This window comes from Melospiza georgiana, chromosome 6, assembly GCF_028018845.1.
Source record: "Melospiza georgiana isolate bMelGeo1 chromosome 6, bMelGeo1.pri, whole genome shotgun sequence".
Lineage (NCBI taxonomy): Eukaryota > Metazoa > Chordata > Aves > Passeriformes > Passerellidae > Melospiza > Melospiza georgiana.
The window spans coordinates 43,635,993-43,662,136 of record NC_080435.1 but is presented as its reverse complement, the minus strand read 5'-3'; the positions used below and the strand labels follow the sequence as shown (position 1 = coordinate 43,662,136).

Genomic DNA, 26,144 nt, shown 5'->3' with positions numbered 1-26,144 from the left:
GTGCTGGCATTTTATTACTATTTTTATTTAAACTCTCAGTACCCCCATTGTTTGCTTTTTTTACTTCACAATCTAGTTATATTTTGATTGATTTTCCTCCAGATGGGGAGTAGAAAAATTCATAGAAATCTGTGAAGAAAGAGATGGGAAGAAGGCTGAGCTACCTGTTACCAACAGTCTGTGTCACTGCCTTCACTGTCATCAGAGGGAAGTCAAGAGTATGGGTGGAAGTTCCCAGCTACAATGCAATGCCAATCTCAGGTTACAGCAAGACCACGTTCTACTCAAAATGCAGGTACACCATGACAAATTGAAAAGAAATGTGAAAGCACTAGCCTTGGGTGAATTTTTATGTTATTATTGTATTACTCAAATGGCTTCAGGAAATTAGAAACAGAACATTTATAATACTTTCTTGGTATTTTTTGTAAGAAAAAAAACCCCATCATCCCAAATAAAACAAAGCAAAAACAAACAAAACAAAGCCAAATGAAAGGACCCCCTCAAACTATTTATATGTTTCACTTTGAAAGAAAAAAATTCTAACCAAAATTCCTCTTTTTCTTTTAAATGTACACAGAAATTCGATGATGTCTGTTCTCTATTATAGAAATGCTTAACTCATGGCAAGCCTCAAAAAAGAAGACTTGAAAAAGCCTGTAAGAAATAAAGTAGACTGCAGTTGCCTGCTGGATACCACATAAAATATCTCACCAGAAAGAAAAGCCATCAATTTATCAAAATGTATCTGAAAGGGAGAAGTTGAGTCAGTTCCACATGGCCAGTCCTTCTGACTCTTTAATGGATACATTTTGAAGCATCACTGCAGATAACAAGGCAAGAATTACTACTAATTTTGTTATGATAAAACTATGTTTTGGTGCTCCCCAATTTCTTTGGGGTCACAGGAAACAAAATTAGTATAAACACATTACCATGTTAACTGTACTCAAAATCCCATGGACAAATGTATCCCTTAACATACATCTTCAGAGTAATTCAAAAGATTAAACATTGCTAATAACTTATTTTTATTTCACTTTTCTCTTCTGTTTTCAAAGGTTCACCCTCTCCACTTCATAAATCTTCATTATTTGTCACACTCCATATTGATTTTTTCTTCTTACATTGTTAGTAAAGTAACATCTAGAAATATGTGAACTATTAGCTGGAATCACTTTTAGAAAGTTTGCCTCTCCATGCGAACAACTTTATATAAAGCAAATAGTGACTACATATTGGTGTTTTGCTGTTGCCAAGTCCATGGGATCTGATGCTTGGCTGTATAGTTTCTTATTTTATATACAGTGTATATATACATGAGTGTGTATATATACACATATACACACACATATATACATATATAATTATATATGTATACATTCACACACATATAAAATATATGTATGCATTGTTTTTTGCAAATGAAATCAGAAAGCAAGCAAAACACGACTGACCTGACTTACCTGTACTGGGTTCACAGTCAATGAAATCTTCATCATCACTGGAACATTCAGCTGATGAAACAATGTCATCTGTTGTCTGGCAGGTGAAGCAAAGGAACAAAAGAAAACAAAAGTAAGATATTTGCAAGTCAAGAAGCTATTACAGAGGCAGCTAAATATCCAAGGTTTCACAAATCTAACTTTTAAAATATTCAAGTTGTACCAAGCACTCCATATATGCCGGTGTAAATGTGTCCTCCATTGAGTTGGAGTCTCCTGTCAGAGAAACAGTGCCTATCCTGTGCTGCTGAATATTTCAGGTGTGCACAGGTGCTGTGCACCTGCTGGGCTGTTTAGGGCAGCAAGGGGATCACACTGGTGCTGTTGAACAAGGTATAGTGGGCTACAAAGCCTGCTTGGCTGGCAAACTGCACTGAGCAGCCGCTGTAGATGTGTCTGCTGGGAGGAGGCTGGGCTCCTCCACAAATACCAGTATCATGCAGGGCCAGCCAGAAGGCACTTCCTGAGAGGCCTACCATGTGAGGCATGCTCAGACTGAACATGCTTTCTGCAAAGGAAATATACAGTATAGACTCAGACAATGCACATTGCTCAGCCAGCAGCCCTCTGCTGTGCCCAATGCACCACTCTGGGGCACACATAATTCCTGCTCTGTTAATGCACCTCTTGGGCTGGAAATATGGTGTTGATCCACACAGTAAATATCTGTGCAGCTCACTTGTTGCATGATGAGGAACTGCTGCATGTGTCAGGTATGCCCAACATGCAACCTCATCTCCTTGCTTAGCAAGTGAACAAGGATGTGGATGCAACTAGGCTGACCGGATGTAAAGTCTGATTCTGAAAGGGTTAAACCAAAATGTAACCATTCACAAACGTTACAGGTTTCATCACATTCCTTTGCATTTCCAGCTGGTGATATTTTCTTCTTCTTTTTTTTTTTTTTAAACATTAAACATTTTTTTTAACATTTTTTAAACATTTCATTTTTTATATTTTTTCTTTCTGTGTGTGTACTGCTCTAATTAATGAGCAGCATGTACTGCAGCATGTTAGAGAGACGTGTACTGGTGTCTCTTCCCAGCAGCATCTCCTGCCTGTAATTGCTGCAATTAGTTGAATTAGTAATGCAGACCATTAGGGAGAGCCTGTGGCAGCCTCTGGACACAGGTTGTAATGTTCCTGTGCACAATACAAAATTACCCCAGCTCAGCAGCATTGGCTCAACCACGGCTTCTGGTGAAACTGTCTCCCTTAACAGCTCTTCCTTGCAGAGAGCTGCCTATTCTGCCAAGCAGTAGGATCAGTGGGATGACTCCTGAAACAAAACAACTGATATGCTCCTCACCAGGCAGGAAGCATTGCTGAACTCGGGAGCAGGACAGCTGCACTTCAGTACTCTAGGTGAATATTGCTGGGAATCTCACATCTCAACAAGACAATCAAATCCTTATTCATTATTCCTAAAGACTCTCCAGCTTTAAATAAGGTCTCCTTTACATTTTTATATCTGCTATGGCTGCCTCCAACATGTTCCTTCTTCCCTTCACAAAAGAGTTCTGAGGACTCTGCCCTTTCTTTAGCCTCATGTGCTCCCAGCACTAGGAAATACCTCTGATCCCGGCTAGAAGCTCCTTACCCTCCCTGTCTCTGTTTGTAATTGAGCTAAGGGGAGAAAAAGAGAACCAAGAAGTCAGTCAGAAAGATCAGATTGAACCTATTGATCCTTCAGTCTTGATTTCAGTGGCTTAGATTGAGCCAAGAAAGAAAAACAGGAGAGGTCAGTTGCAAGTAAAAATTATAAAAATAGGGTATCTGTGAAAAAGCCAGTCATGAAGTATTTTACGCGTTACTCAGTCATACCCAGCGTGGACATTTGGCAATGTTTTGTGGAATGCTATCTTGCAGTAGTTTCATGCTTAAATACTTTCATTAAATACTTCCACAATCTTGCTTCCATCAGGAGTCAAGATTAAAAGGAACTGAAGGTAATATGTTCCTGCCTCACATGTCAAGGTCATTTTTTTAAGATCTTCTTTCAGTCATAGAAAGTTGAAGAATTCTGTTAAATCCTGCTGACTTCTCTTAAGACAAGCTGGCTTTAAAATTTTGTCTGCTCAGTAAGGGTACAAGAAAGGAGGAATGCACAAAATAGAAATTTACTTTTTTCAATTCTCCTAGTCCTGTCATATATGTTTTAGAAAGTATTATTTATCCCCAGAAACTTTATAACTAATACAGTAATCACATCCTCCAACAGTCAAATGCAGCTGTCCTGGGTAAAAAGATATTAGTTTTTAATTGCAGCAATGTAAAGTAATTTAGTACAATTTAGTAAACAAGGCTATACTGCTAGAAATTTTTAAGCTGGGGAAATGTAGTTATAGAAACTGGAGATTCATACTGTAGTTGTCTAAGGGTAAGGATGGCACTGTGAATAAAGGATAAATTAAGGATAGTACTGTGAATTAAGAATAAACTACCCATCACTACTAGAAGACCTTGCTCAGACAGTGCTAAACCCCTGGCAATTGGTTTTGCTTTCCAGGTTAAATTTAGATCATGTGGATTTTGGTCTTAGTTGAACATCTGAAAATTTACACTTCTCATAGAAAAACAGTGATTATTTGCTCCAGTAGGAAATAAACACAAAAATGATGACAATGTATTGCTGTCACTTATCAGCTGCTATACCTATTTGATTACCCCCTTACTTGCTCAGATCTAAAGGCTTCATGCAACATTAACATGGAATCAAATCCAATTGAACTGACAATGTGATTTAGTATTTGTAAAGAATAAGGAGTTCCTTTATAACTATTTTTTTCCTCTTACATATTGGGGGCATCGTATGAAACCAGGAAGGTTTTTTGTTTTTTTTTAACTGGACACCTCCTTGCAACAGGACACTGGTAGATAATATAAGTTTAGAGCATTTTGGAAGTGATCAGCCAAACTGAGGGTCAAAACATCCTTCCAGACCTATTAATTACCCTATATCTAGTTTGGGAAGTCCCTGTACCACAACCTGGAAAGTCATGAAGCCTGCCCTTGTTCCTTTTCCTGTTCAATTTCACATCTCATAAGCAGCTTAAGGCAGTACATGCAACACATTTATGCTGCACTCTCATATGGGTACTAGATTTCCTGCTATAAAATCCTATTGCAGCTTGTGTTGGTTCTGAACAGAGAAGGGCACAGTAAGCCAGACTCAGACAAAATGCAAATATGTGATGTGCAGTACTCATCAACCCTGGCAACTTTAACCTCTATTTGCACTTTTTCATGACTGGTTCCACACATGATTTTATCAATTAAGCTCCATCTTTCCTCTCCATCTCTATTACATACTATTTCACCTGGTATTAATTTTTTTTTGCTTGGTGATTGCTCTTTATCCCATCTTGTTGATTTTGTGTATAAAATTGAGGGTTAGAAAAAGAAAAAACCTCCAGAAGTGGTGTTAGATTTAAGTCAAGGTCATTAACAAGATCTCTGGAAACCACAGAAAAGATAAGTACACTAATCTGTCTTGCCATTTCCTATCTTGTATTTTTAATCTCAGTACTTTCCATCACAATTCATCACTAACTGATTTTCTAGTCCCACCACATATTGGTTTTCCATACACCTTCCGCTCAGATACCAACATCTGAATAATCCCAAAGGAATAAAGCTATTTATGAGAAAGAACAGCAGATTCCTGACCACAGGAACAGGGTCAACAAAACATCCAGAAGGCCATTACTTCTTGTAACAGGAATTTGTACCTTTCAAGACCCTCCTGGAGCTGGGAATTTTCAATGGATGTTTATTAAACTTGCTGGTTCCACGAGACAGGAGAGGCTACTGAGCAGAGACCCTGGAAATCGATCCACTAAGATAATTTCTTCACATCAGAAACAGCTCACTGTGAGGCAGTAAGCAAAAGCACTACCCCATTTCTGGTCACTTTTCCCCATTTTTGAAATGGTTCTCATTATACTCACCCACTGGCCCCAGGGAAAGTAAGTGGATTAATGCTTTAGTGTCTGCCCAGTGATCTAAGGATAGTAAATGCTAAACATTCTTATGTACAGGCAAAAGGATAGTAATGAAACTTCTCCATATGCTGTGATGGAAATGATGTTTGTGTTTTCATTGGAAAGAACATGAGAGAGAAAATATTTTTCTCTTCCCTATATTAGCTAAATTCTATATTAAAAATAATAAGTCACACTATACTATTTTAAAATATGTATTTCATTTCTAAAGAATTCCAGCTTTGAAATTACTTGGCCTGTATTAAAGGCCATAAAACTAAAGATAGGTATTATAATAACTTTCAATAAAATTTCTCTCTGGCAGGAACCCTTTTTATTCCTTCCTCTGAAAGATTTTTTATGGGATTTATATTATTATTTTTTCTCTCCCTCTCTCTAGTGTTTAATGAAATTGCTTTGGAATAAAACCAGGGTAGGAGAAAGTGCTAAACTCTGAGTCCACCCCAGAGGATTTATGGGCATACTTACCTTCAAATTCTTTCTATTTCACTGAATTGGCTCCCCATTCCTTTCCATGAATTATTAGTTCTGTAATCACCTCCTCCTAATTATTCACTCTAAGGGCCTCTTCAATCTTGACATGGTGATAGTTCTATAATCTTTGTTCATTACACTGTATGTACTGGTGTGGGATATGTAGTGCAAGGAAATTTGGCATGGTGTGGCAAGACCTGCTCAAGATCACTCCATTCCTGTCCAATGTTTAAATTCCCCAAAGCCCTAATTTATGTATCAGATCCCTAACCCTTGCTCCTTTGTTCTACACAAAATGGCAGGTGGTGAATCTTCCTTTTCCCAATTGCAAAGTTTTTTTGACACCTTGCTGTTTGGTATACCACTATTTAAGAAATATTAAGAATGCTGGATAAAATAAGCTCTGTCACAGAACAGCTTTATGAAATTATAAAAAACACACCCAGGAATGATGGAGTTCTCTCTTCCAGAGGGAGAGAAAAGACAAGGACCCATAAATTCAACCCTTAGACAAATTCCTGCAGAATTACACATTTGGCAGTTGCTTGACTTGATAAAGTAGGATTCAATTTTCCTACTTGCCTTTTTCTTGAAATTCTTCTGCACACTATACATGTTACTTCCAATTCAACACCATTATTTGAAAGGCAACACTTAAGGCTTTGTTGTGAGAGAAGTGTAAATCTATTTGCCACCGAGGAACCACAATTTACAGTACTTGAAATATGACCATCACAAAATGCTAGGCACAAAAATTTTCCCAAGAGGGGAGAAATACAGTTGTATTAACCTGGGCACTGCATTTGCCTTTCACACCTAAAATATACAGAGATGAAAGTCAACAAACTTTTTCCTAAATACAAGCACTTGACCTCCTCCATTGTTTCTATACTGCTGTATTTTCTATAGATCTCAAATTTATTATGGTCTACGGACTACATGTTTTCCTCTATACCTAAAAGCATAGAGTATAAATGCTCCCTTTAGACTAGCAAAAAGTTAGTGATGCTGTCCAGTCTTCTAGAAATCAAGTAGTTTCTTGGCAAAGAATAGGCTCAAGGCATTTGCTGTCATGCCAAAAAAAGATAGCCGATGAAGTGTCTGTCTCATTAGGAGCCATTTCTAGTTTGAATACCTCCACCTTCTGTACTTTAGTAACTGGGCTTTTTAAAGAACTTTTCGTATTCTGTTCACACTATTCAATTAAATGAGAATCCTTCATCTGTCCTTTCTACATGTTACATTTGTTTCTCACTTTTTAATTAATCTTTATTTGCAAAATACCCTGGAGGTCACTACAGTATAGCAGACCTGAGAGACTCAGTCTGGACAAACTCAAACTACTACATACAGATAGCAATAATCTGCATACAAATGGCAAAAAATTAGAAATGTTGCAAAAATCATAATGAAGCATTACAAAAGAAGCTGCAATCTGAGACTGTATAAACTTTTTAGGGGAGTCTTGGGTTTCCTGTCTTTTGCTAAAGCGTATAAATCTCATTACTGGATAGAAAAACATGCATTTTCTTATCATGGGACAGACACAGCCACAAATATGTGCAAGCCCTTTGCACCCCCACACACTAATGCTGAGGTTCTGTCTGCCTCTGCAGAAGCAATGCATCAGAGAACATTAAACTAATAATTTTTCCTCATATAGCTAATTTGAGGTAAATAAAAAACCAAGAGGACCAAATCTTCTGTTTGTTTAAATTGGCATTGATTTCAACCAGACTGCAACAACTTGCAGCAAGAGAGAATGGCTCACTACTTTTAGTTTTGGACAAATCAATGCCAAAAGATTATTGGAGTAATTTTAGTCAATTCAGAGAAGAGCCACTGAAAAGAGAAAAGAACTTGACAGATGTATGAATGAGACAGGTTTAGTAAAACTAAGCATCAGAACTTGATTTAACAAGGCCTTAAGGTATGATAAATTTTTACAGGTGTCACAAAGGACATCAGGAAGAATGATGAACTATTTAGAGTGCTTCAAAAAAGGATAAAATTAAGAGAAAAAAAGGTGTTATTTTAACTAAGCAAAATCTCAGTAGTGATCTTTATCAACTATGGAGAAGTGTCCAAGAAATACCAGAAACCATTAGCACTGAGGTCAAGCAGTTACCTAAGCCATCCTAATGGTAATGAATACCATTAGTGTACATGCTCTAATAGGCAAGAGCTTGCTCCATCTATCTTCAGTCCAATCTAATCACTCTAAATCAAGTCCATATTTGCATCTTCTCTGTCACTATGTAATATAAACACATTACACATTTCTCTGTCATTGCAAAGCAGGCAGCAAAGCTATCCAGCACAGCCTTTCAGTTTGCTGTGCTCAGAGCCAGAATCACAGAATATTCTGAGTTGGAAGGGACCCCCCAGGATCATCAAAGTCCAACTCCTGGTCCTGCACAGGACAGCCCCGAGGATAACGCCCCGTGCCCTTTGTCCAAATGTTTCTTGAACTCTGTCAGGCTTCAGGCTGTGACCACTTTCCCTGGGGAGCCTTTTCCAGTGCCCAGCCACCCTCTGGGTAAAGAACTCTTCCTGATAGCCAACCTAAACCTCCCCTGACACAACTTGAGGCCATTCCCTTGGGTCCTGTCACTGGGGCTGGTGTGTTACCTACCAAGAGGCTGGTGGGTATCCAGCAGGCATGTACCCTTCAACAGCAGCCCAGCAGAAGTGTATCTCCTGGCTGCATGTTCCTGGCTGGATATAAAACCTGATTTGCTGTCAAATTATAGCATTAGGTTGGGATCATGAGAGAGCAACCCCTCAACAAAATCAGCCATTTGTCCACTACTATGGCAGACAACAGATTAAGGAACTGGGCAGTTAAGTAAGAGAAAGCAAAAAATAATCTTCCCAACTGTATGTCAATCTAGATTCATGAGCAGTCATGATTAAAAAGAGCTTTGAAAGCTTGAATTATTACTTTGAAAGCCAAAAGCGTGTCTCACTAAAATCAATAGTTCATTAAGACTGTAAGTCTGACTCTTCTGGACCAAGTTTGATGCCAAATTTCAGAGACTTTGTTCTGTGCCTGAGCTGTGGAAAGTCAACAGGGAAAAAATCATGTTTCTGCCTTTTGTCTCTGTCTGTTGGCAGTGGGAAGGGTGATGATGTTGTGAGGCAGTGTGAGCAGAGAGAGAAAGAGAAGGGAGGGCAAAGAGGGGAAAAAGGAAAGTGGGGAGGATTAATTCATCTGTTGTTCAAGGCACCCTGACAGGGGAAAGAGAAGTATTGAACCACAGCAGCTTAACCCAACTTCAATGTACCTTCCCAAAAGCATAAGGAATGTAATTCTTCATGGTGTTCTGCTGATAAGCAAATCCTCCTAAATCCTTTCAATTTATTTCTTGGCCTGAAGAAATTACATATTATTTAGGAGCTAAATAAATAAATAAAATTTCATTTCCATGAATCTAGATTGGCTGTTTATTGATTACATAGGCCCACAGAGGCGCTTGCTTTTCTATTTCTTTCCTTTCCTAACAGAACAGGCTCTTTTTGACTCGAACTAGGAAAGCATCAACTGGCAAGCCTTTTCCAGACTATTCAATGTAACCTTCAAGATTTGCAAGAGCTTTAAACTGGGCTGTAAAATACCATTTATTGGTTTTAATACAAAAGATAGTGCCTTCTCTCACACCAAAGCTGTTTCTCCCCTCTTATCAACCAATTTCTCCTTTCCATGTGAATTTTCCTTCTTCCAAACAAGTACCTTTAAGATGAAATTTGTGTGTGTATACACTGAAGACAGAGACTCTTGGAAAAACCACACAGGAGGAATATTGACACTGATTATACTTTTCATAATTTGATGAAGGAGCCTGTGCTCCTTCCATATTATATTTTTATTTCTTATTGAAAGAAACTGTTACTTGAAACAGAAACCATCAGTCCTGTGTTATATAACCACAGTTATGCAGATGGTGCAGGTGAAAACTCCCTAAGAAAGGTAAAGAAGGTATTCCCATCATGAACTTAAGTGACTAAAAAGCTTAATGCTAAAAATCAAGCCTCTACAGCTGACCCCACAACAACTCCCACTCTAAAGTCCATGAGAGTTGCTGAAGAACAATTTGCTGAAATTCAAACACTGCTCATGAATGTGACTTTTTGAATATTACATTAATCTACACAATGGTGTTTCCCAATTCTTGTACAAAAGTCTTCAAGTGAAAGACATTTCTTTTAGGCAATGGTCTGAAAATACACACTGTGTTCTACCCTGTGCCATTATCCCACTGAGAAAAACCAACAATCATCTGAACACACAGAGCAGCATAAACTTCAACTTCCTGCTCTTTTCAGCATCTGCTTAAAGCAGGACACAGGAAGCAAAAGCTGAATAAAGATTCTTATACGTATGTAGGAAAAAGCCAGACTATTGACAGAATTTAGCATACTGCAGGTGTGGGCTCTAGTGCCTTAGGTACACATTCTAATATATTATGTTAAATGGCCACAGAAATAATTTTATCATTATGGTGGGCTATGAACTGCACTTGCTGAAAAATAAAATGTTACATACTTCACCAGCAAAAGGGCAGGGCAGATCACTGGGACGCAGTTACTTTTTAAATTGCCCCAGGCCAAATTGCCAAGGACATTGAATCAGAGCCCACATGTTACTTGATTTTATTTTCCTGATATTGTCATAAATTTGCTATCTGACGTCAGCAAAATTGTCCCCTTTCCTCGTGCTTCTGTTTATATTGCCATAAAATCGAGAGAAAACAGATTCTCTGCTTGCTTGACATACCATCATAACTTTAGTAAACATTTTACATTCTAAAAGTAAAGCCTAAGTACAGAAAACTCCTTTACCTTTAGTAAAGGGAAGCCTATGTTTCAGAAAGTTAGAGACTCAAATGATGGGAGATGAATCAGCTGCCCTTTGAAGACTCAGCCTCTAGTAAGAGTAAATGGGTTTTTCTTTGCGTGCTAGCTGGCACTTAATAACTGTGTCAGAAGAATATTTTTCATTTACACTTTGCTCCTTTGCTGGAAATCAATATGTCGTTTGCTGGCATTTTCTCCTGGACATCTTTATTTAGCTTGTCTTTTTCCTCAGAGGGGAGGGAGTTGTATTTGATTTTGTTCTGTTATTGATTGGATCACTCTGAGCAAGAAATAAATAACTAAGCACAGCACAGTAGCTTTAATGACAATCTCTTAAGCCTCAAAATCTGCACACGGTGTTGCACTCCCCCCTAACACATGATTCAAAAGAAACAAATCTGTAAAGTACAGTTACTGTATAGAAAAGAGGTAGTGACATGTGCAATTTAACTGGCATTTCTACTTACGTGATCACTTAATAAAATTATACAAGTTCTTCTTCTATTAAAGCAGCACTCCTTTTCCTGCAGCACCTGCTGCTGGGATCTCATAATCTCTTGCAAATGAGGTTTAACGAGAAATTAAAGATACGGGAGATCTTCTCCCAGCAGACATCGTTCTCAGGAGAACAGAGGAGCCTGTTCACACCCGGAGCCCTGCTGGCAGTGCAGCCTGGTCCCTGGGGTACAGCAGGCCAGCGGGGGCTGGCAGAGGGGCAGGCGCTGTGCCCCGGCCGCACCGAGCAGCACCAGCCCCAGCGATCCGGCCGGCGTCCAGCGGGAAGGGGTGGGCAAGCCAGCCCCAGCCCCCTGCACTGTAATTGCCCATCATATTTTTTCTTTTTAACTGGGGAGTTCTTTATCTCCTCCCCTGTGTCTCTCTTAATTTCTCTTACTCATTATTACATTGACCACAAACAGTTGGCAGACACAGCTGTAAAATTCATAAAGGAGAAAATACCCTAGTACAGGTCCAAACCGTGGCACTTAAAATCTAATGTGACAGGGAATGTTATTCATAAAGTAACAATAAACGTAAAGACTCTGAATAAATGTGCCTTAAAACAACTTCTGCAATTATTATAAGTACCTCTGAGTGCAGTAAGATAAACAACTATCTTTGAATATTCACATTAATGCGCTAGACTATTCTTGCCAGACAAATATTCCTCCTGCTCTCCAAACATTAACCCACACTTAGAAAATGGCATTTAAATACTGTTACTCACAGGATTCACACATTAGCTCACAAGAGGAAGGCAGTTCCCACACATTTAAATGCAGAATAAACATAAAGTAGAAGAAATAATTGCAGAATAAATCCTGGTCCATTAGGTACCAACCAGCACCTAGAAATGCTCCCTGAATAGCGTTAGAGAGTACAACGTTTAAAAAACGAAAATAGCCCCTAAATACCTATATGTAAGCACATAAGCAACATACATGCTAAAAAAGGCTATGAATGGTTTTAATTTATAAACAATAATTAGTTTATAAACACAAAAGTGGCTGTGGTAGAACTCATATTTCCCAGGAACACTGACAGCCTCTTAATCACAAGCCCATCCTTCCTCTCTTAATATAGGATGTAAATGATTATCAGCACTAGTACAGAGACATCTGTTTACTCAACAAGAGGTATATATTACCATTAACCTATTAACATACCGACATTATCACAGTGAAATCTAATAAAAATTAATAAAATTAAGTTAAACAGTTCTAGACAATATTTCGTATTTCACTCAGAAATACAGCTGCTAAATAGCTAATGTTTAAAATCATACTTTTCTATCACTGCCATTTTTTTCCCATTTGAAATATGGGTAAACAAACACCTTTACTGAAGGGACAAGGAACTGACTTAACACCACATTTTAGCAAAAAACGTGTAACAAAAGAGTAAACAGAGAAATGAAATCATTACCACTACCACCAGGGATCATGGGGGAAAACTTTGGAAAGTTAGAGCCAGAAATTGGTCTAATTATAACTTTATCAAGGAAAGAGATCTACTCCCATCAAACATATACCCATCAGCTTAAAAAACATACTTGGTCCATCAAATACTGATGAAACCAGGTAAACTTCAGCCTCATGAGGTGTGGAGCATGACAAATGGCTCCTGAGCATTAAATCTGAAGTGAACTTCACTTAAATGGCACATGAAGTGGTCCAAGCTGCAAATGGACCACTTGGTTGTTATGCAAGAAAATTTTGCTGTTGGGTAAGGCAGACTCCCATGCTTAGCAAGCCTGACAAACACTTATCACTGCTGGGTTTCTCAGCAGCCCCTGCCTAATCAGAACATTTGCCCTGCGAAGGATAAGAAGGCCATTTTCCTTGCTTATTTATTTAGTTTTCTAGTGAGTTTGATTAACTGTGGTAAAGACAAATCAATCTTTTGTGTTTGTGTAAAATGGAAAAAGGAACAAAGTTAGCTTTAATGGCCCCAGAGATGCTCAGCTGGAAGGCACTTACTGAGCAGAGAGCTAGACAAAGGAATTCAGGCTTTAAACACCATCAAGAACTGGCTGACATCATCTATACTTCTACCTGCTTAAAGGGAAAACAACAAACCCACTCCACACACAGTGAAGAGGCTTTCTTTTTCTCTGCAATTCTCTATAAAGGCATCAAGTACTACAAGGTTCTTCCTTGTGTCTTTCAGATTTCCATGGTGTAATTTGGGAGATACTAGGAAACAAGTATCCAAAGGAACATCATCAGAAGGAGAGAGGATTTGAAGCTCTAAATCCATAAGAATTCTTTTATTGTCAGTAAACTTGCTTCTCAACTCAGTTTTGTGGCAATTTTGCATTTTTGACATCAATAACCTCTTGGCAAGTACTGAAAGATAGCATGAAATTCATGCCCACTATGAAATGAAGAAGCTTCTGCATAAAGAATTTGAATGAGACACTTACCAGTTGAAAGTAGAACTCTGAGAAATTTTTCCTCTCATATATTCTGATTATAGTGTTGACAACAGTAGAAATCACAAAAGAAATGATGCCATTTTAATGCAATGTCCATTAAAAGGGTTTAGTAATACAAATAAACACCCAGGTCTTCCAGACTATGGACAGCCAAGTTTTAGCCCATGGAGGATTTAACCTTAGTCTTAGCAAGACATAGAAAAGGACATCTTGACCAGCATGGAGGCAAAATGTAGCAAAAGACCCCATATTCAAGATATTCCAGACCCTAAATAGACAGACAAAAGTGCATGCTTAGGTTTCTTGATACATCAGTTTCTGCTTTTTCATAAGAATTAAAAAAGCAGAAAGAATCAGAAATTTTGTTCTAAGAAAAAACTCCATCTTCCATTGCTGTAACACCTAAAGCAACAGCTTTGAGATGATGGTATGTTTCTGGTCTCTCCTGGGAGGAAACAAATTCAGCTCCCCTTAAAATTCCCTTTTCAATGGTGTCATTATTGTAGCTTCACTTTTACCAGAAAAAAGACATAATGGCCACTGAATTTAAAAGGTGGTACCTCTGCATTTTCAGATGTAGGCTCGACTCACACTAAAGAGATTACTGGCATTACAGACAGGAGGGCATACCCAAGCTGGCCGAGCTCCTCCTTTTAGGTCCAGCAATGCTGACTGAAGGCCTTCTGCCAGCAGAGTTACACCACCCATGAGTGTTTCAAACTCAGCTGACAATAATTGGCATGGTTTTGTCCATATCAGGATTTTGACTGGCAACAGCAAGCAAAATCAAAGCACGTGCATTTCTGCACTGTGGGACATGCAGTGAAGTTGTCAGAACTCCAGAGTATGACACTATATTCCTCTGAAATGCTTGAGGATGGAAAAAGGGTTTCTAAGAAATCCTGCAATTGAGTCCAATTACTAGCATCTGTTACTAAATGTCTCACAGTTATTAGCGCACTTCAGTCAGAAATTTGCAAGTAAAAGACTGCAGTCAGTGAGATTTCTTTTGATTCAGAAATCTCAGGTGAGAGGGGTCCATTATTTTCACCAAGTCTGCCTGCCCATTTTACACAACTGTGAAATTACACAAAAGAGCTGAGTGCCAGGATGCCTCTGCCACTGATTTGCAATGACCCTTTACAGGGCTGGTAATATGTCAGCACACCATGGCTTAATTTTTAAGATAGTGAAGATACACATGTATCTCTTGGAAGCAAATATTTATAAATTGCTCTGACAGTACCTTGAGGACAGAGCTATGTAAAGCATCTGAAGAAAGATTATAGAATTCTGAAATTGTTTGGGTTGGAAAACATTCAAATCACTGAGTCCAACCATTAACCTAACACTGCCAATTCCATCACTAAACCGTGTCCATACGTGCCAGATCTTTTCAATTCCTCCAGGAATGGTGAGTCAACCTCTTCCCTGGGCAGCCTAGCTTGATTGCATCCAGTTCTTTATATTTTGTGAGCAGAAAGACTCACACTGTCAAAATGGAACTCTCATATGGACTGTAACAAACTGTTATGCAGGGCTGAGGGACATAAGAAACATTCTGCTTTCTTTAATGTTCTATAATGAAATAAAATATTGGAGGTGACTGCACAGTTCCTACAAATGGAAGTTCCTGCAAACAGGAATTTCTTGCAAATTCTTCTCATCAGTGGGAAAAGCCTGCAGTGCACATCTATAGAAGTAAATGGCAGCAGAGCTTAACACCAAAGGCAAATGACCCTCAGAAAAAGATCCCTGCCATGGTGCACCACCAGTACTCATCAGACCACAAAACTTGCTTTCACAAGCTCTAACACAGCTTTTCCAACAGGTGCAGAGTAAAGCTCTGTAACCTCTCTACCAGGCAGCTTTGAATCTTAGCACCTCATAGGTAGTGGAACAAATTACCTGTGCGGTCCCAGGACATTGCTTTTACCTAAGTCTCCCACTTACCCAGAATGTGCAATTGATCGAAACAAATGCTATAATCTGACACCATGGAGTGCTTGACAGCTGTCAACTCATTAAGTTCTATTCACTGGCTTCCCACCTCCTTGCCAATGTATTACATAAATTGCATTTAAGCTGGCAGCCTTTTCCTTTGCCTGAAACCATTTTGTACTGAGCATATTTAAGTTCATTGTTTTTTTTTTAAATGAATTTATTCCCTTCCCTTTGGTAATTTGCCTTGCCTTGCAACAGTTTGAATGGGCTGCAGGATACTGTTTCATTATCAAGCTGCAACTGGAAATGAATATTTTATAGCAGCTGAACAGAGGTTTGGCTGTAAATGACTATATCCTAATTATACAAAACAAAAGGAAGACAGAAAGAAAAATGAATTTAATTAATGAAATATTGATGCAATTTACAGACGAAGGCCTTCCCATTTAGAAGGGAATTCCTGCATTGTGAATTTTATAAGGAGCTGGAGGTTCACTGCCTCCTTCTTGATTTATCTAGTTATGTGTCTCATATTTAATTTTTGCTTCTTTCAGATTCTTTAAAATGCCTGAAGATATGTCTGGTATCTGTCCACACTAAGTCACAGATGTAAGTGCTTCAAATGCAAATATATACTTATAGTGACTGTTATAAGAACATGTAAAAGCAGAGCAGAAGTGCAGTCATGCTAGCTCAAACTCCACTGAAGCCCTGACTCCTGCCGCTGGCATTAGACATTTATGATTGCTGACAGATAAAGGATAAACACAAGAGAAACCTGCAGAAGTGCTTTTCTCTCACATATGCTAGTTGGAGTGGCAAGCATCAGTTAGGAAGTGGTTACACCTGCAACTCTGTGCTGTATAGATTTTGTATTTCATGGTTCTTAATGGGCTTTTCGACCACATGCTGACATATTAGCTTTTTAAATCTATTTATATTTTTTTCTATAATATCATATGGCAGTCAGTTCCACATTTTGTACAAAAGCATTTCCTCTAGTTTGATCTCTGCCTGCTTCTGCCTTATTTCACTCCTCAACCTTTGTTTCAAGAGAAACTGTGAGCAGTCATTGCCTAGTCACAATTTCTCAGATACATTTTGATTTTAAAGACCTCTGTTATCACCACTTGGTTACCAATCTTTCATCATGAAGAATGTCAGCCTTTTTAACCTGTTCTCATGTGGAAACCATTGCATACCCTGCAGCTTTTTTATTCATCATAGATCAGCTTTTGAGAGGTGATGGCCAAGTGAGTGCAATGCAGAAGGAAAGGCACAACACAGCTTTACACAGTGACACAATAATAGTTTAGATTTTTTTCCCCCCTCTAACAATTTCTAAATTTTGGTTTGCCATCTTGAATGCAAATTCATGTCCAAAAGTTACCAAATCTGGTAATTTGTTAGCATACAAACTAATTTTCAATGTTCTATGTGGTTAAGATATATAAATCAGTGCCAAATAATGCATTTTTTTTCTGTCCTGGCCTCAGTTTATGAAATTTTTGAATTAAAGGCCCTATATCTGAAGTGACTTATTGATTCCTCAAATGCTTCAGAATGCCATCTGTTGAACTGTATATGGAGTGTGATCTACAAAAAACTAATAAAACTTTTAAGAGGATGCTGCATTTCTCAGCCATTCCCAGTCCAACAAGCTGACACCTTTCTGAGGTCACAGAAGGCACCTGAATAAGCTCCAGGGATGCCTGACAGGTTCACTGAGTCAGGAGAGCATTGCAATGCATAATAATTTAAAATGGACTGGAGCAAGCCACACAGATCAGTAACAGACAGGAGACTCAGTATCTCAAACAGAAATGTGGAATGTATTATACATTCCACAAGTGAGGACCCACTGTAGAATCTCCTCCAACTTGTTTCCTTATCTCTTTTTGATGGTAAATGGTCTTTATTATCATGCATGTTGTAAAGTGAATTAGGCTTAAATATAATGTCAAAATGCTGTCTGAATAAAATTATAGGATGATAATAGACCTGAGCTTTAGAGAAAATCACACACAGCTGTACTTTGTAGCCCCAAAGACAGTTAAAATGGAAAAACTATGGCATATGTTTGCCCAAAATAACCTTTATGTTCAAAACACCTGTATCATTTTGGATGATCATGACTTTTCACCCTGGTGTGGACTCTATTGTCCACTGAGGATCAGTAATGAAATACTTTTAAGGAAACTGCTCTGGTTTAAAGTTAGTAAGGTCAAAGAATGCAGACTAATATATCCTATAACAGAACCAAGCAACCACAGAATCTGGCTATATGTGAAATGCAGATTTCAGAAACATGGAGGAGAAGCTATTGACTCTTGCCAGGCCAATTAACCAGATACCAGTAGGAAAATCTTGGCAAAAGCAAGAGAAATCATTGACCTGAAAGTGTATAATCTAGAATTTTCTCCAGGAATAGTTTCTTTAAATCCTGTATAGGATGTGAATATAAAAGACATAAATGAAAACACAACTCCTATACAATTCCATACCTAGCCATTGATTTAAGTAAATATAATTTCTCATCCACTTCAACAAAAAGAGAAAAATATATCAGGAGCAAATGAATGAAATAAATGGATATTTGACAAGTTTGGAAGGGAGACAGATACCTTTCACAGACTTCAGTTACATCTCTCCCTGTGCTATGATTTGTTTTCTAGACTTTAGTCTCCATTTCCCACGCACTGTTTCCACCTTCAGCCCAAAGCTGTCAAAGTCTTTCTGCTCCTACTGTGCCTCTCCCTCCCCTGCAGTATTACTGAAGCTCAGCAGCTTTGGTCTTCTACTTTCAACATTACTCCTCTTTTTCTCTGCTACCCCTTCTTCTTTCAGACTCTGAGGAAAACTGAGTGGCTCTTTAATACCAACAGAGATACTGATCATAACTCAAACACAGGATTTTAAATTTGCAGGAGAAAGATTTCTTTAAATTACACGTTATCAGAAGGCATAAAACTTATATGTGAAGATACAACAGCTATTACCTGAATTTTAACAATGATGATATTATCCACAGCCTCAAATCAGATCAAGATTCTGTTATTTAGATACTACAGTATAAACAGGATAAAAGAGACCTTGCTGCAAGTACTGCTGCTTAGGTGAAGAAGCAATATATTTAGTACAGCTGACAAGGAAATAACAGCTCAGTTTTACGGTGAGTTATGATTTTAAAAGATTAGCTTTTGTTCTATGCTTGAACAACCCCAGATGCCTTTTAAAAACAAACTCAAAACCAGAATGTTATCAAAGAATCGGTTTTTGGATAATAATGTTTTTTTCCTTGCACCTCAATTTCAGACATACCATTCAGTGTGTGCACGACGGCAAAGCACCCACTGGACGACACCTTGGAGGGTGCAGCCCCCACAAAAGGATCCAGGCTTGACATCCATGCTTCTGAATAGATAAAAGCAGGGAAATTTCTCACTGCATCAGGAGCGTAGGAACAAGAACCTGCAACATCTCCTTCCCCCAGCAGTGCCCCGACTGCAGCCTGCTGTGGGGAGAGAGCCTCTCCCCTCCTCGCACGACAGAACAGAGAGCACGGCAGAAGACAGCCTTAGGAAATAACACTTATAGCCAAGATTAATGAAAGTGCAGAGGAAGTATGGGCAGAAAAAGACTGTTTGGCTAAACATGGATTCCTTAATCTGGTTAGCCTGGGAGATTTCCAAAGAGGCTGAAAAAGATTTTATTTAGGAATGCAGTTAGTGCATGTGTAACATTAACTGAGATTATACCTTAATAGTCTACAAAATAACATTAGCAAAGATTATACTTATGCATGTAGGGCCTTCTGACAAGAACAACTTCAGGAAAAAAAAAGAAAGAAAAGAGAGAACAAAAATGTAATTGCCTGCCTATCAGCTCCACTATCATAATTACTTTCAAACTCTTGACATGGGTTGAATCAGATGAACACCAAATCAATTTTTGCAGCCAGCAATCATTGCATTCTTAGCTCATAAATTAAAATGTCACTGGTAGACTGAGTACAAAACAATGCCTGTTTCAGTATTTTAGCCTGCAGAGAGAGCAACATCTTTCTCCTTGTTTGTGAGTGTAGCTTGTGTATCCTTAATCACTGTACAGAACACTACACTAATCTAATTCAAACCAAAGTTTGCACCGCTGGATCCCACACAGGAAAACAAGAAATGATACACTACCTACAGAGTGGGGTAGTTTATCCCCCTGGGTATCCAGAGCCCCATTCCAGATCTGGGGAGATGGTGACATGAGTTTTTGTCTTGCCTGTGCACAGCAGCAGCATTGCAGCACTGGGGATTTGCTGGCTGCACACTGCTTCAGGGGAAGCAGTACCTTAGTCCTGCACTGTGCTCCCCTTCATCCTTTTCTGACCTGCAGTGAACTCATCAGGCTGAAGTGAGTAGAGGGCTCCTCAATACAAGGAAAATTCTCAAAAAAGGCCCAGATTTTAAGGCCAGAAATGATTAATTGTTGCGATTTCTTTAAGGAATAAAGTCATCAGGTTAAATTTATGAGTCAGCAGCATCTGTTGAAACCTGACCCATAATAACAAAGTACTTAATTTCATATTACCTTTTGTGTCTCATTTCTGTGTCTGAGTGGATGTAATTTAATGGGCTGCTCTGTGCCCAGTACCTTGCCTGTCACCTCTCCCTCTCTATTTTTAACCACAAACTCTGCAGCTGAGGGTCACAGAACCAGGCCGCTGAGTTTACTTTTCATGTTAACTGGAGTTACCAAGATATCCCATTGTTTTCCCCTTTTTAGGGGCTTTTGCACTTTATATAACACCTAACTGTATTTTTAACTGAAAGCACATTGCTTAATCTTTACCTAATGACTGAGATAATTTTTTTCTGTACTGTAATGAGAAAAAACCCCAAATAACCAGTTTTTACTCTGAACTATCTCTAACATCTTACCTACTTTCCAAAAGATAAAACTTCAAGCACCTTACTCTCTCACCCACCCAGCAGAAAAGGAGATATGAAGATCAACAATTCCCAGTTGCTCCAAAATTCTCCTCCAAAGCTTCACCTCCAAATACCAATGAACAAGACATCCAGCTGCACTAGCAAATCCAACTGATAATTTTAAATGCATTTCTGTAACAGCCAATGTCAGTATTCAGAATTTTGCCTCAAGGGATATATTTGAAGAGTTGAGGATTTTCTTCTGCTCTTTCTAGCCTTCAGAAGCTGAGCTATAAACTCATCTAAACCTGTACTGTAAAGTACTTCCTTATTTAGTAAAAATAGGATTGCCTATCAGTTCAACCCAACTAGCAGCCAGTATATAGTGGAGGGCTGCATGTAGGGAAAGCCTCCCCTATTTCTTACAGTTGATTACTTCTCTGGTTCAGAAAGAGAAGTTTCACTTTAAGTGGAATGGTTGACTCTTTACCTGATCAGTGGGGTAACTTGACCCCACAGGATGTGATTAGCCTGTGATCACAAGGCCCGGTATGTTTTTCAGTAGGTTGCCTGCTACTGTCTGCCATGGGGAGCTCTGCACCTTTGTGCAAAGGCTTTCTGCTCAGCTGTGCCACCTCAGAGCTGACAACTGATTGCACTGGAGCTCAGCAGAGATGTGGTCTCACACCTCTATGATACTGTCATTAGTACAGTACCAAAATGACAGTAGGTGCAGACTCATCAGGTACACAAATCACAGGAAAACAAGAAGAAACCTCTAAACGTGCAGGGGCCAGTACTAAGCTACTTCTGTTCTACATCAAATAAAGCCATTAATAAACTTACTCTTCTGGACCTCTTCCTCTAGACGACTCCCATTTTGGATAGGAACCCATTTCTAACTTCCAGCTGTATCTTATTCACAGCTGGGTAGCAGCCATTTTGGGCCATGCAACCCTTTTGTTTAAAGAAATAGTTTCCCAGTCTCCTCTTTGTAAACACAACACACTTTCAGAGAGCGAGCATCTCTCTTTTATTCTTTCAGTATGCAAGCTACAGAAGCTAAATTGTGAAATATTTCTTCTACTGAGACTGACTCCCAATTCAAAATTTGTCGATCAAAACCTTCTGTGTACCAGTGGCAAATCCTTCCAGTCATTCTGGAACATGAGCAGATATGCTCTGAAACAGCACTGAGCAAACTTGATTTTTTTAAATAAAATATCTTAAAGAATAATTCTGCTGTACAAAATAGTGGCATGTTTGTGTGAAGATGTTTACAAGTTCTTTACTTTCACAAGTAAAGGAATACAGATAATAATGTTTGGTCAGATAGAAAGTCAGCTACGAGACCATGAAAAGATCTGGCACCAGTTTTTAAGGGAGGGATTTCTAGTGGCTTAAATGCAATGATGTTTAAGGATCAGCCCAACATACTATTGAACAAATTCAATTCAGACCATCTACAAAATGGCTGGAAACAAAAACGTGTGCCTTGCTTGAGCACAGGAGGAAATAAAGAGATCAAGCTGAGAAAAAAGAGCAGTTACTTTTCAGATTGTCATCTTTTATCTCTGAAGAAACACAAAAACTGAAACTGATAACTGTCTTGATATGTTATCAGTTATAATATCTATATTATGGAGATGTATTACAGAGCAAGTCCTTAGAAATTCCAAACTAAGAAATCAAATATAATGAATAAGTGAGAAAGCCCCACATTCCATTTCAATTCTGCTCTCCTTATCTGCCATGCTAATATTTAGAAAGTAATTATTCCTCTTGATGATTAAATTTTTTTTCTCCTCTTGAAATGACTGATTTTTCTTTTGAAGTCTGCATCACCCTGAAGGGAAAATACATTTCTCAGCAGATTTTTTTTCCTATTTGCCTAACAAGGAAAGGGGATTAGAAAAATTAGAATAAAATGACAATAAAAATTAAAAAGAGGGAAGGGAAAGAATGAGCAAGGAAAGACATGATTTTTTTTTTTAATGACGATTGTCTTTGGGAATTCACAAAAAGAAAGAAGTGAAAAATTATGAGTTCATCACATAGGGTATGACACCTCATGCTGCAATCTGGAGTTCCTATAATGAGGTGAATGGGCACTGCTGAGAGCTCATTGCTGGGGAGAGGTTAAAATGAGTTCTGCATCACCAGGCCAGGCATTTTCATCCTACCACATTACACATACATTTTTTTGCAGCATTATGCACCTGGGTTAGTTGTCTAAAGTGAGCACAAATGCATCTTATCCCAGAGTCTGAGTGTCATGACCAAGTTAATCTGGGCTGGAGGGAAAGGAATTCACACTGTAATGAAGAAGGGAGGTGAGGGAACCTAGATAGTTGGATACTTTATCAATATAAAGAAATTAAACTATGGAAGTTTAACTACAGACTCATGTATCCCCTATAGTAAAAGGCAAAGTAAATAAAAACTTAATATACTATAGGATATACCAAAAGCAAAATATAGACATATGTCATTTCTCATTCTGTAAACTTCTCTCATTGAAATGATCTAATGAGACATTGGGGTTTTTGGATGTATGGTATACTGAAACCATGACTGAAACTCCATAAGAGCCAAAGCCCACACATAGGAATGCAGCTCATCCCCTCCTGAGTTTCAACCCCTGAAATCAGTGTATGACATGCAAATTAGCTTGGCCAACCTTATATAGAATATTACCACACAATTTGTGAGCATGGCTCCACACTGCTGCAATGTGAATGAGTTGGTGCAAAGTTAATGGCTGGACTCGATGATCTGAGAGGTCTTTTTCAACATCAATAATTCTCTGATTCTCTGATTACTGCACTCTGCTCTTGCAGAATGGCAAGCATAAGATGTGCATTATCATAGATGAAAGACACTTTCTCCATAGTCCCTACGTGAGGCTGAAAATGTTGAAACTAATACTTCAAAGCACTCTTTGGTAAGAGTACTCAAAATACCATGTGACAAAGAAATTTCCTTTTTTTTGCTTTTTTTTGAACAAACCCTCAAACCCCAAACTCATATGTGGTTGTTTCCAAAGGAAAAGAAAAAAAAAAAAAAGAAGACAAGGTATGAGGTTTTAGAAGATGACATACTGACCATGATTTCCAGCTAAACTCTCAGATATCTGCTGAAGCAGCTACTCAAGCCAAACTATAATTCACAGAAACAAGCTGGAGAAGAGCCAGCTCTGGATGAAGTGATTGGCTTATTTTGGAATATGAAGTGTTTTCTCTTGACTGCAAGCCATGTTGACTGTCCTTGGGGAGATGCTAAGAAGAAACCTTGACCAGCCATGAGACAAAGCATCAGTATTGTGTTGTGTAATGGATGGCCATTCTATGCCTTTGTATCTGCAAAGTAGCTAGGTAATATCTGCAATAAAATAGATGTCTTCAGTTGCTAAAGAGGCTAAACATACATTTCCAGGCATTGTTAGTGCTTGGCAAATCATTAGCAAGTTTTGTCATTGTCATCTTCTTTATTTTAAATACACTGCTTTTGAAGTTAATAAAATGACTTGTTTCTCCCTTGTGCTGGACCATTTGCATAATTATAAAGAGGGTTCATGAAAGAGAGTCAATGAGATAATTCCCACATGCAAATTAAAGATCTTTCAATTAACATGGCAGGACGTGTGTGAAAACCATGCTAATGCAGCAGAAGATATCCCTAGTGGCACTCCAGTAATCTGCTCGTATGCTAAGGCATCTCTGTCTCACTTAGCTTTGTCACTGGTGGCCTTTGGGCAACAGGGTGGTGGAAAAGAGCAAAAAATGAAGCTTTTTGGGAAGGGCCATTACTTCAATGTTACTGGTGGTGTGGGAGAGCAGTACCTTAATCTTTTTTCAGGCAAAAATTGAGTTGATTGATTAAATAACCATATTTCTTCATATCAGGGAAAAATATTAAGAGTCTGACTTCCAGAAAGATTTTTCATTCACAGATCAATTTGCTTCTAGTTCCCCTCCTTGAAAGGTGACTTCCCTCTCTTGTCTTCAGTAATAATATATGCACTACTTTCACAAGGCTTCTCTAGTTTCTCTGCTTACAATTAATGGCCTCTCAGAACAACTACTGAAAAGCAGATATGAGTAGAAAAGGACACTTGGTAACACTTAGCTTATACCTGATAAAAAACAATAAAATAACACCTTTAGAGTTCATATATATAAGTTGGTAATCAACTACAAAATCAGAATTTAATATTTCCATGAGTATAAACATGCTAGATGATCCTTTATGGAAGTATTACATCTTTCCCTCAAGCTTGGGAAACATTAAAGACCAGATACCAGAAGACAGATGCTTGCTTGCTACTGTGGCACCCTGCTAGCTTTCTAATCACTGAATAAATTTTCAAAAGCAGCTCTTACCCAGGAGAAGTGATATCTCTGTGTCTTCCAGCAAAACAAACAGAACTGTATTATTTTAGGTGCTAGCTGCTCCTGAACTGGGACCTGAGTTAGGAGTCTGAAAGTCTGGAAATCAAGAGTCCTTATGTGAGCACGTCAGAGCTCTCCCATGAAGGTATCTGCTTTACTGTCATCAGGCTGAAATCCTCCCCAGGAATCTGAAATAGCCCTCTAAACTGCTTCTCAGGGAAAAACTCACTGATTGCCTTAAAAAAAACCCAACCCACCATGCAAAACCCCAAAACCTGTGGTTTGCTCCAGGTAGGAATAATTCAGTAGAATATATATTTATGTGGATGATGAAGGCAAGTAATAGCAATGAGTGTCACAAGCTCAGAACTATGTTACAGAAAGCAAGAAAGTTATCTTTGCTGAATGCACTCAAATTGTGTTTGCTTGTTTTTGTTTGCTTTTTTTTTAAAACCACAGACATGCTCTAATTAAAGGAATATGACTTTCACAAACAGGAATAATCTCCTACCAACTAAACACGAGGATGAACTGGTAGTGGCCTTGGTATTAGTATCTCTCTGTCAGTTTTAATAATTTCCTCACCAGCCCACAGGTCATCCTTGTAGGTATTCTGCTTTCTGGTACTGATGTATCATGGGGCACAACCTAATTTAATGGAATAAATACAAAACTGGGAATCGTGAACTCTTATTGTAAAACCAACTGCTTTCTCCCTGGCTTCTGCACCATACTGGTGGAGCAGACCTAATCCTTCTCATCTCCCTTTAGGGCCAAATCAGTTTCCCATTCAGGTCTTCATGTTCCAAACTCACAAGGGGAATAGTGTTGTGAATGAATCCAGCTGAGACACAAGCCTTGGAGAGCAGCAAACTTTGCAAGGAAGCAAGTGTAGCTCGCACTTCTGTTATTGTGCATATAACATCCAAATCATTGCAGTCTCCATCCATCTACCAATGTTTAAAAATAAAAAATGATAACTACAAAAAGCTGCTGTATTTGCATTCCTGTCCCTCTGGATTTGACCAGTTTATAGAGTGGTTCAAACAGATCAACAGTTTTAAATGCTATTTTTGTGGTAGCAAATAAAAATCAGGAGTTAATTCTCA

General features: G+C 38.5%; 1 protein-coding gene across 25 annotated transcripts in view; it reads right to left on the bottom strand.

Annotated features, from left to right (window-relative positions):
- The window catches only part of NRXN3 (neurexin 3), a 704,846-nt gene that overhangs the window by 36,614 nt on the left and 642,088 nt on the right, over positions 1-26,144 (bottom strand). For 17 of the 25 annotated variants that reach the window (XR_009114570.1, XM_058025830.1, XM_058025816.1 and 14 more), the window contains one exon: positions 1,467-1,542. Coding sequence is in view for 23 of the 25 variants with exons in the window: in XM_058025830.1 (XP_057881813.1) it covers positions 1,467-1,542 (76 nt within the window). In the remaining 2 variants the exon portion in view is untranslated. Of the gene's footprint in view, positions 1-1,457; positions 1,543-26,144 lie in introns of all 25 variants that reach the window. The other 8 variants (XR_009114569.1, XM_058025815.1, XM_058025820.1 and 5 more) reach the window with 1 other exon arrangement.